The 11,242-nt window shown below is 43.9% G+C and overlaps 1 protein-coding gene across 2 annotated transcripts; it reads right to left on the bottom strand.

Moving 5' to 3' along the window:
* Nucleotides 1–808: 808 nt before the first annotated feature.
* LOC121681867 (golgin subfamily A member 6-like protein 22) lies at nt 809–3,139 on the bottom strand. Of its 2 annotated transcripts, none has more exons than XM_042061814.1 (3): nt 3,073–3,139; nt 2,566–2,872; nt 809–2,427 (listed from the first exon to the last, which is right to left on the bottom strand). In XM_042061814.1, exons 1-3 carry the CDS (start codon nt 3,131–3,133, stop codon nt 819–821), a joined length of 1,977 nt encoding a protein of 658 aa, XP_041917748.1. In that variant the 5' UTR covers nt 3,134–3,139; the 3' UTR covers nt 809–818. The 2 variants fall into 2 exon arrangements, with proteins under 2 accessions (XP_041917748.1, XP_041917749.1); XM_042061815.1 differs by having other exon boundaries at nt 2,566–2,867; nt 3,073–3,102.
* Nucleotides 3,140–11,242: the final 8,103 nt, after the last annotated feature.

Below are 11,242 nucleotides of genomic sequence, written 5' to 3'. Positions count from 1 at the left end.
ATGAGGGGGAGCCGTGGGGAGACTAAGAACTCATCTGACCCCAACCTGAACGGAGAACTTATCTGACCCTCAGTGACATGCAGCTAATCAGCCATCAGATGTGTTTAAAGACCAAACATACACCATCACGGATGGTTCTCTGAATGGACTCAAGAGGAGCAAAATTCCATGTTGTGGTTTCTTGCTCATTTTCACTGATGAAGATGTGATTAGTTGTTGTAATGTTAATGTTGTTTATTTTGTACAGAAAAGGGAAGCAGACGTTTTACACTTCTCACAAATCTACTGATTAAAAGTTCACCAAGGATCTGACTTGCAGGGAGGGACTGGCGTTCAGTTTTGGTTATCTGCTGAAGAGCAACAGGTGGTGAGTGAAGTGTCTCACAACACACTAATGTTTTTTAAATGGTTCTGAGTTAGATTGTAATTGTGTTATATTAAACATTCCCAAATAAAATACAATCCCTTGTATTTAAAAGATACGACAATCATTGTAAAAAAAAACCTGCAAATATGACACTTGCTGGACATCACATAGGCCTAGTTGATATTTCTCCAGCAGCTTTTACTGCATGGTTTTGAATGTCTCTTGTGATTTTCTGCAGATGCTACCATGATTGCTTCACTCACTGTGTTCAGTATTCAAATGTTGTCTTTGGTGTGGGGAAGGTGCATTGCAAATACAATGCTTATGTCTATATGCAAATGTGCAAATGCCTTTATTACAAACCCAATTCCAAAAAATATGACACTGTGTAAAATGTGAAGCAAGTGTAAATCATTTTGACAAAAGGACTAAATGAGGCCTTTGTACATTTTTATTTGTAACGCCTTTTAAGGGAAAAAAATGTTCTTATGAGCAAAAAATAGAAATCATCAAACATTTCCTTGGGTCCCTGCCTCCTTCTCGCATTTCTCAATCGCTCCTCCTCCCTCTCTCTTGCTTTTTCTTCTACCACTCTCTTCTTTCTCTCTTCCTCTCTCACCTTTGCCCTTTCCTCCTCTCTCTTTCTCCTGTAAGCTATTAGTGGATCTTCCCTTTGGACCGCCAATGAGATCTTCTCTCTAAGCTTTGCCACTTCTTCTTGTCCTAGTCTCCTCTCATCCATTTGTTCTCGTCTCTTGACTGCTTCCTTCTCCTTCTCCTCATCCATCCAAGAATTGTCTGAGTCTCTGTATGTGTATGTGTCGCTCTCTCTTTCATAGTCCTCGGACTCCATAGTCCGCTCCTGCTCTCTCGGTTTCTCTACCTTCATTTCTCTTTCTTTCTCTGCTTTATTCTTCATCTCTTCCAGTTTTCTCCTCCGTTCTATTGCTGCTTCTACCATCTCCTTCATTCGTCTCTCTTCCTCCTGTGGTTGTCTCTCCATCTCTAGATGAATTCTCTCCTGCTCTCTCCCTTTCTCCATGGTCTCGCCCGTCTGTCTTTCTGTCTCCTTCTGTTTTTCTCGCAACACTCTCTTCTCACGTTCTCGCACTTCTGCTTCCATCTCTCTTTCCTTCGCTTTTTTCTCTGCCTCTCTCAAAATGGCCTCCGGATCTCCCGCTTTCTCTTCCACAATTTTTCTTTCCTCCTCTATCGCTTTTTTCTTCACTCCTCTCATTAATCTCTCCGGCTCTGCCACTTTTTCTTCAGCCGCTCTCAACCATCTTTCTCCTTCCTTCCCTTCTCCCAAGATTCTCTTCTGCTCGCTGGCTTTTTCTTCTCTCTCTCTCTCTCTCATTTCTTCTTCCTTTGCTGTTTTCTGCATCTCTCTTGGCATTCTCTCTTTCTCTCTCACTTTCTCTGCCATTTCCCTCATCCCTCTTTCTTCCTCCTTTGCTTTTGCTCTCAACAGTCTCTCCTGCTCTCTCTCTTTCTCCTCCATCTCTCGTATCCATCTTTCTTCCTCCTTCACAAGTTTTCTCAACACTCTCTCACACTCTCTCACTTTCTCTTCCATCTCCCTAATCTGTCTTTCGTTCTCCTTCACTTTTTCTTTCAACATTCTCTCCTGCACTCTTGCCTTTTCTTCCATGTCTCTTATGTGCCTTTCTTCCTCCTTCGCTTCTTTCCTGAACATTCTCTCTTTCTCTCTCACTCTCTCCATCATCTCCCGCAGCTGTCTCTCTTTCTCCTTCACTTTTTCTTTCAACATTCTCTCCTGCTCTCTTGCCTTTTCTTCCATCTCCCTTATTGGCCTCTCCTCGTCCATTGTTTTCTCTCTCAAGAGTTTCTGCCAGTCTCTCACTTTCTCTTCCATCTCTCTTAGATGTCTCTCTTCCTCCACTGCTTTTTTCTTGATGTCGTTCATCACTCTCTCCTGCTCTCTCAGCGTTGCCATGTTGTCATTTCTCTTTCTCATCACCCTCTCCTCCAGTCTTGTCAGCTGGGCACCTTGTCTCTCTTTCTCTTCTTGCTTTTTCTTCAGTGCCTCCTGACAGATACTGTAGATTCAAAAACACTGTGTTAATGATTGAACCCATACATCATAAATTAACCAAAATGCTGAACAATTTCAAATATGAGCATCTTGCTTGTACATAAACTTCCAGTATGAGCTTATTAATGTATGGAGTACATACTGCCACTCCCACTGTCTTGCCAACATCTCTTGGCTCCTTCGGTACACAGCCTCTCTCATTCGCTGCAGCTCGTCCCACATCCTGTCCCTCGCCACCTTTATCTCCAGCTCCTTCACCCACTGGTCCAGCTCTCTCTTGTCAGGGGTCAGCCTTCTCAACCTCCCCTCCTGGAAGTTGGGGTCCAGCTGCCCTTCAGAAGGGACACAAATCCTAACAGAGCTTTCAGCCATGGTTAGATCACCAAGTCTTGTGGTCTTTACTGGTCTTCTGCTGTTTGGCTTTCTTTCTCTGTATCTGTAACACTGTTCTGTGGAAGAGAGATACATTATTTGGCTCAGGTGAGACTGTCTTTGCAGAGAAAAAGGTCTCTTTTATTTCGAATTTTGTTTAACATTAAATGTTTTCATATGTAAGCCTACTACAATTATCTTATTTAAACTATATAATATTATTATTAATATATTTAAATATACTGACAAAACCAAACGGTTATTACATTACACTCACCTGTAATTATCTGTACTTGTTGACTGATTGCTGTATAATGAAGATCTGAAGCTCTTAGCATCTCCTTTTAAATGTTACCATGGTCACCATGACACCCACAGAACTTTGTGCATTGTTGGATTATGACACATAGTGGCATCATAATGATTCTAGAACTAATTGCTGGAACTCACTGTTTGGGAAGTGTAGGCTCTGGTGTAGCCTATTTTGTTTAATATTGTTTAATTAACCTAATAATAATAATAATACTAATAATAATGAACTTGAAAATGCAATTCCAGGGAATTACCATTGCATGTAAATGCAAAAAAGCTGCTGTGTATAACATTATATTACTTACAGTATGATTATTCAGATTACATAGTCTTACAGTATTCTTGAAAACCACTTACTTGGTTAGATGTTAGCTTAGAGTATATGACAGTCAGTAAAAATAAATTGTCAATTCAATATTGATCAACATTCTTTGTTTTAATACAGCAGAATGACACTCAGAATACACTAATGAACACTTAACAACCAATGTAAGCTTGAAGTAAAAAATCACAGTTGTGTGTATATACAGAACTTGATAATGCCAATCATATTATCCTAAGACAGATCTATTTATCAGTGGTAACTCTGAACTGGCAGCAAGAGTTAGAGGTCTCAGTTAATTGTAATAGGTCACTTTTGATGGTGATATAGGCTGAAGAATAAGATTCAGCCCTTCAGATGATCAGTTTTTAGACAGAACTTAGGTTAAAATCTTAATTTTCACACAGCACAGCTCAGGTCTAAAAACAGATGTCTAACAAATGTTTCACAGATGTCACAGAACAGGTATGATTCAAATGTATGCATGCTTCATATACAGTAGTTGTCGGCATAGTCCCCCTGCAACAATATAATACTCAGAATGTCTCAGTGTAGATCTCGGATCTACGTCTCAGTATAGTTCAAAGGTATGTGCAGATATGTTGAGATATGGTACAACTTAGATATTTAAGTGAGGTTGTTGCACCATAAATCTGTAATGGTAGTTAAATATACCAGCCTATAGTATTTCATTACAAACAAAGCAACATTTTGTGTTTTATTCATTTCAGTTTAAGGATTGTTGATAGCCAAAGAGTTTAAAGTAAAGAGCTTAGAAGACTTTGTAGGCAAAGGGTGTGTTGTTGCTGTTGATAATCATAAACTGAGTCTTATGGACCATTCTGATATTAAGTATCTTGATAACCAACTACACTATAGCTTGCTTGTTAGGTCTGTCATCCACTAGGATGTACTACAACTGGGAAGCTTGATTCGTGTGCCAGGCTAGCTGCTACCCTTTAATTTATAGGCCAGAATAATGCAGAAATGAACATTAGCCTAGGCCAAGTAAACATACTCTGTAGCCTATATTGACAACACAAACGTTATACCTCAACTTCTGTAGTGTGTTTTAACAATACTTTGGTCATATGGTCTTACGTTATCGAAACAGCTAACCGGTCACTTTAAAGTTGACGACATATTGACGTTGATTAGGTGGGTTTCCTTACATAATAAATATGAACGGATAGGGTAAGTGCTAACGTTATCCTCTAACGTTAGAACTACCGTAACGTTATAACGTTAGTTTGGCTATTTGTGACCTATCATTTAATACATAGCTTATAATATAGAATGCTACATAACATAATGTTTGACGACATAAATGAGTCAAATACCAAAAATACACTTACCTTGTCTGTAATTAGAGAAATGTGCCTCTGAAGGAGAGTTTTACGAGCAAGTAAAGTATCACGACAGGCGATAAGACGATGACGTTCAGAACAGATTCACATCAAGTGGTAGAAAGATTGTAGCGGTTGATTGCTTTCAGCTGCAAGTCACGTCTAAAAGCTGCCGCCACGGAGGTCAATGTTAACTCAATGGGAATGTATTGCTCTTTTATCGTAAATATCTGAAAAAGTATAAAGTTCACAAATGTAAAAATTACACTGTACAATTGTCCGTTACAAGACCTTTGTAGGAGTGACGTCAAACGGTTCAGTGGTTTTAGTGTTATTAAACGTCAAATTTGGTCAGAAGAAGAATAATAAAAATAGACAATAAGAAGAAGAACAGTGATAATAGTCCATTGCATTTACATGCAATGCAATAATGGTTATGGCTAGGGTTATATGGTTATTTATTTTAGAAGACGGTTTTGTCCATAGAGAGCTACAAATAAAAACAATACAATAGTTAAAAATAAACAGTGAAGAGTTTTAAAATGTTGGTAGGACCACATTAAGGAAAATAGCAATAATAAACAGTTATAATGTGATTATTATTATTATTATTATTATTATTATTATTATTAAATTGTTCAATATGAATAATAACAAAATGACTATACAAAATACAAAATGCCTTTATAAGAAATAAAATGAAATAAAGAGTACATACAATAATAATAAAGCAGTGGCAATAGTTAATAGACCAAGGCCTAAACGAAATATAGAAAACAGATGTACCACATAGTGGTACAAAATATGACTGCCACTCAGTCCTGCACATTCTCTCCACAAAAATAAATCACGCTTGTCAATTTGTCTTAATCTCCTACTCCATCCCATACTCTTGCAACTTTTGTGTATGAAAATGAGTGTTTGTGCATGTGTGTGTTTGCTTTTGTATGTGTGCTTCTCTGCGTGTATGTTTGCTTGTGAGTGTGTGTGTTGGGGTAATGGTGTGTGTGTGGGGGGGGGGGGGAGGTGTTTATGTGCATTTATATATTTTTATATTTATTTTTGCGGCGGTCATATTTTGTACCGTTATGCGGTACATCTAGTTATATATAATATATCTGAGAGAGCACTTCTTTGCATCTGAAAGCACTATCCAGACCAGAACATTTGTTGCTGATGTCTCAGAAAAAAGGAAAAAAGGAGGAAGAGTCTGCAGACATACAAATCCACTGGGTTTGCTAATTTTTTTTATTTACGAACAAATCTAAAATGGATAACATACAAAGGACTCCACGAATAGACAGAAACCCAATCATGTTATCCCAATCTATGCCTCCTTTCTACTTTAAAATGGGATACACCTCACATGCCAGGGAATTCCTAGAAAGAGAGAAAGAAGACGTGTCACATCAGACACTAAAAGGCCCAGTGACTGTAACATTGTAGCTCTATGGCAATCAAGTTGAACACTTCTTTGAGTGTGCATGATTGTAGTGTGCTGTTGTTGTCCCAGAACTTCATGTTTTGTCTTATGTCCTAATAAGGCAAGGGGAGAGCGGGTAGTTCGTTTCACAGCTGTTTCTGCTCACAGCATGTCTCCGGTTTGGCAACTCGGAGGTGACGACACCTGGGTATCTCTCTGTCAGTTCTTATACAAGAGGGCCGGGGGAGTTGGAGGTGGGGTGGGGTGTTGTCAACATTCACCACCAGCACCTGATTTGTTGCTAAGTTGTAAAACTATCTCAGCTGTGTCCGACTGCTAAAGTACTTTGTGTGTTTGGTTGCATGTTGGACGGAAACTATCCAGGTGATAGGTGGACTGATCAAAACGCTGCATAACCATGCAGACATCGATTCAGCACCGGTGTCAGATTCCAGAGACTCACCTGATAAAACTATACAATAATGCTGCTATTTTTGGGCAATACAACCTCATCACCTCTATAACACAAGATCACCCACCAACTGAAAAACAACCTCAATGCATTACAATTGCATGACATGTAGACACAAATATGGCAGAGAGTTACTGTTGAGACTGATTCACTTGCACAAACCCACCCACAATCATTCCCGTATACAGGCATAAACATGGTCAATCCTACAAAACAAAACAAAACAAAACAAAACATTCCTCCACATCCTGTCACATCAGCTTGTATTCTGGCTTCTCGGTTTCCAAAGGATCACTGACAGTTTTAACATCTAGATGGATGATGTTGTGTATGTCTAAAGTTGCATTAAACATTGTTATTATTTGTGTTAAAAGGACTGGCGGATGCCTAGATTCCTGTGGTGCGGATCCTTGGAGACGGCTGTTTGTGTACGGAACACTGGATATCTTGATTGCTTTTGTGTGCATGTAAAGGGGTGTCAGATGTCTAGATGGTGGTTGTGTATTTGTAGGAAAGTAGGGCTGCCATGAGGCACTGTGACAAGCACGTGAGCTTCCATCCCATGCCTGAGCCAGGAGCTGCAACGTCCTCGATGCCCCACTTTCGCTCTCCTCTGCTGGGCTCGCCCGCCGCTAACGCACCCCCCACCATGCTAGCTGTGGAGAGTGCAATTAGCACCCCGCTGGGACAGGCTGCTTTGGGGCGAACCAGCCTTCTCCACTGAGGGATTAGAGACACTGCTTCCAACGACCATACCGACCCCCTCAACACACTCTCTCTCACACACACACACACATACACACACCTCCACCGACTCCACTAATCCTCATCCTCACCCCCATCACCAGTCATACCATTCCCACCCTGCCAACCACGGAGGATGGTGCTCTCCCACAGAGATGGGCGGGCGGGTTGTTGTTGTTGTTGTTTTAACTTGTTTTTTCTTGTTCTCTTGTTGTCCTACAAAGCTTGCACCTTCTGGAAGCTGTTACCCTGTACTCCACCCACACATACACCCCCTCCATTCCATGAAATAAAAAGTTGAGAGTGAAATCAGCCGGTGCTCCTGGTCTGGATCCCTTCTGAGCAGACGCAGATGCACACGCACTCGGCCATTCCAGCGGCCGTTCGAGCTGATGGAAACCATTTAGCTTTTTTTCCCAGCGTGCTAATTGTGTCTCGCTGTACGGTTTGTTCTTCCTCTACGACCCCATTAAAACCGGCTTCAAACGGCAGCAGCAAAAACAAATAAAAGATGTTCCATCTCTAAACAGGGAGGAGGAAAACGGAGGAGTCATTTACAGTGCCGAAGGCTTCCTGAGGACAGCGTGCTGTGTGCTGTGGTGTATGTGTGGGATAGGAGTACAGCGGTTGAGCCCGTGGTCTGGGACTCCTCCACCTGTCTGTCGGCAATCCCCAGTGGAAAACTTTCTGTGCCAGGGCCCGTCTCGCTGGGACAACACTAAATGTTGGAAACAATGGCCCCATCTACAGTATGGCTGAAATCGGATCTTCATCGTGAGTGATGACAGCCCTATTTGCCAGACAACGTTAGAGCCCAGTATGTGATCTGAGAGGCACCACCACGGCTGAAAGCCCCAAGCCAGCTTGTTGACTCTATAGGTGTGTCCCAGTGATGTGTATTGTGTCCCCCTCATGCACACACATATTGATTGATTAGTGCTCCAAAGCCGGTGCACAGCGTGCGATCTATTCTCGATCAGGATTAGCATAGCGGTTCAGAGTTCAGCGTCTCTGGAAAACAGAGGTCTCTTTTTCCCCAGGTCCAAAACCAGCCATCTGAAAGCTGCTTGTCCCACCAGCAAGTGGCATCCTGTGTGCTGCAGGAAGTCTGCCGGATGAATGCCGGCGGGGAGAACGCCACGATTGATGTGTGTATGAGCGCCGAGTTGGTGAATGCGAGCCCCAGTTAATATGCCATTGACTCTTGAATGGCATCTTTGTCAGCCTTTGAAGTGCTGAGCCCTGGTTCTCCTTTCAGAAGCTGACACTCATTCCCCTGAGTGCAATAATAAGCACTCTGCATGACTCACTCGCCATGACCAGCCCACTGTTATTCTACTTGCACACACAAATATGCTCAAATGCGGCTAGCCTGAATAAGTGGCGCTGCCATTTAGCAACAACACAACAAACACACCCACCCCACTCCCCAGGCTTAGGCCTGGATTCCCATGTTATCTAACTGCGGCAGCACTCCGGTCTCCTCCTGTGGATTTTTTCCCCCTGATCCGAGTGGGAAAACCTCAGCATATTCCCAGTAATCACAGGGAAATTAATTCTGATCTCCATCGCTAAGAGGATTACACGAAGTAAAGGTAATTACAGAGGAGGCTGAGTAAGATATCTCATCAGCTGACTTACAAGGTCCAGGGTGGAAGAGGTGTGGTGCGGTGATAGTTTTTTACTGAATCTGTGGTTACACATGGTGCTGATGGGTAAGCATTGTTTATCCAGTGGTCCATGACATTGTTGTAAACATGCGTAAACATGATGCTGGACATGTTGCTGGACAGTCTTGCTGGACATGTTGTGAATCTTTTATTGAGAGCTGTCAGAGGCTGGACACATAACTAGATTTTTTCTGAGTGTGGTCAGTGGCTAGTCATGGCGTTGACCAGTCCTGTCCATCAACCCACTGCACTAGTTGTCATTTGTACCCGAACGCAATGCTGGTGTTTCACTGAGCGTCAACTGTGGCTCTGGCCGTTTTAAGTTTCCCCCACCCTCGTCTGTGGCTGAACACGCTGACCGGTTCTGTTGTGGCCTTTGGCCCCACTGTACGGGTGCCACTCCGAGCTGACGTCTCCGCCTGCTCGGGTTGTAGGCGTAGCGTTTCAACTGGCCCTTTCTTCTCCCGTCACACTGAGGGTGTTTCATGGCTCGTGGAGCATAATCACGGGGATATTTCACTAGTCCACTATTCAGCCTAGGTCAGTTCCCCCCCCGAGTTTCCTCTGGGGGACACACAAAGGGCTGCTTTGTGCCCTTCAGGGCAGTTTTTTTGAGCTTTGTGTCTCTCATTCATGAGAGAGCCAGTGCTGACACACAGACAGAATCACTCGTTCAGACAGGATCATGACTCAGAACAAGGAGCATCTCCAGGGTTTGGCACAGACGCGGCTCAGCTGAGGGCCAAATCTGGCCCTGAGTCGGCCTTCGCCAGGCTGCGATCGCTCAGCTGATGGCTCACTAGGCCCCCTAACCCCACAGCGACTACCTCCTGAATCAACTGGAGCTGGAGCTGGAGTGTTGTCTCCAGACTCTCTCCTCTGCTGTGTTCCCCTCTCAGCTCTAATTCAGTTAGGCTGACACTGCTCTGATTAATGGCCTAGCATTAGCCCTGATTTCTGTTTTTTCTTTTTGGGGGGGTGGGGGGGATTGCTCTAGAATGCTTTGAGTCACTCCATCCCCGGCCCCCACACACACCAGCCCCAACACACACACACACACACACACACACACACACACCACACACCAGCCCCAGCCACCTCCAACACACACACACCAGCCCCAACCACCCCAACACACACACACACACACCAGTCTTTATGCAACAATTGCTCCCTCAGCAGGCCTATCGCATGTCGGCGCTGGTGCGACCTAAACCCAGCGGGCATCTGCCACCACTCCTGTGCCTGCCATCCCAAACAGGAGCGCTCGCATTGCACCAGGAGAGAGAGGGACACACATACACACACACACAAAAGCGGCTTTCATGGCGGAGGGAAACAAAAAGCCCAACCAACCGGCCGCAGGCCTGTCCCACAGCTCGCTCCTCATTCACAAATAGTTTCCGAAGCACCTCAAAGGCCAGTTGCTAAGAAGCTTGGACTGCTGGCCACAGCCAGTGGACCAGAGAGCCAAGAGCCTGCTCCCGTCTCAAAGGAAGGTGGGCTGTCTTTTTTTGAATGCCTGGGCTCCTTGCTCTAGGGGGTGCATATGAAAGTTGGGTAAAAATAAGGCTTAAGTCAGGAGGGCTTTGCCGCCGCTGTACTCTGTCCTGGAATGGAGAAATGGGATTCCCCCTCTAATCTTCCCTCTCAAGTGATCTGGGGGGATTGTGCCCGCAAACAGATGAGAGGGGAAAAAAACAAGGACACTAGAGAAAGGGATTTCTCCCTGCTTTATTTTTAGTCCCACGACGGCTTCAGGATTGTTGGTAGCGTATCTATCCTCATTTCCCGTGAAGAAGATCAGGTGACTCCAACCTCCACCTCAATTGATGGCTTGGGTTTCCAGGGTTGGAATGACGTCAAATATGGAGCACGGATGGAGCGAGATGAATGGTGACAGGCCTATGAAAAATGCACGACGGTCATGAATACTCCATGCTTAATTGCTTTACATACAGGCGAGAGACACCGATTGGATCAGGCACACATGACCTTGGCAGCAGTGCGGCATTGAGCGACTGGTCAGAGTGACCAGTCCCGTGAGGTCCCGGGGCCTCGGGAGGCGTATCGGTTTACGGCCGGTGTTAAGAATTCAGAATGTCAGTCACGATACTGTAGTGTTGGCTCGTGCTGCTTCACCAAGGGACACATGGGT

This window comes from Alosa sapidissima, chromosome 14 (assembly GCF_018492685.1).
Source record: "Alosa sapidissima isolate fAloSap1 chromosome 14, fAloSap1.pri, whole genome shotgun sequence".
Classification (NCBI taxonomy): Eukaryota; Metazoa; Chordata; class Actinopteri; order Clupeiformes; family Clupeidae; genus Alosa; species Alosa sapidissima.
Note: the sequence above shows the minus strand (reverse complement) of the source record. Positions and strands in the feature narration are given on the sequence as shown.

Coding starts and splice junctions, on each gene's coding strand:
- LOC121681867 (XM_042061814.1), bottom strand. CDS start 3,133: ATGCTAAGAGCTTCAGATCTTCATTATACAGCAATCAGTCAACAAGTA. Junction 2,873..3,072: donor ACAAGTACAGATAATTACAG/GTGAGTGTAATG, acceptor TCTCTTCCACAG/AACAGTGTTACAGATACAGA. Junction 2,428..2,565: donor GCAAGACAGTGGGAGTGGCA/GTATGTACTCCA, acceptor TTGAATCTACAG/TATCTGTCAGGAGGCACTGA.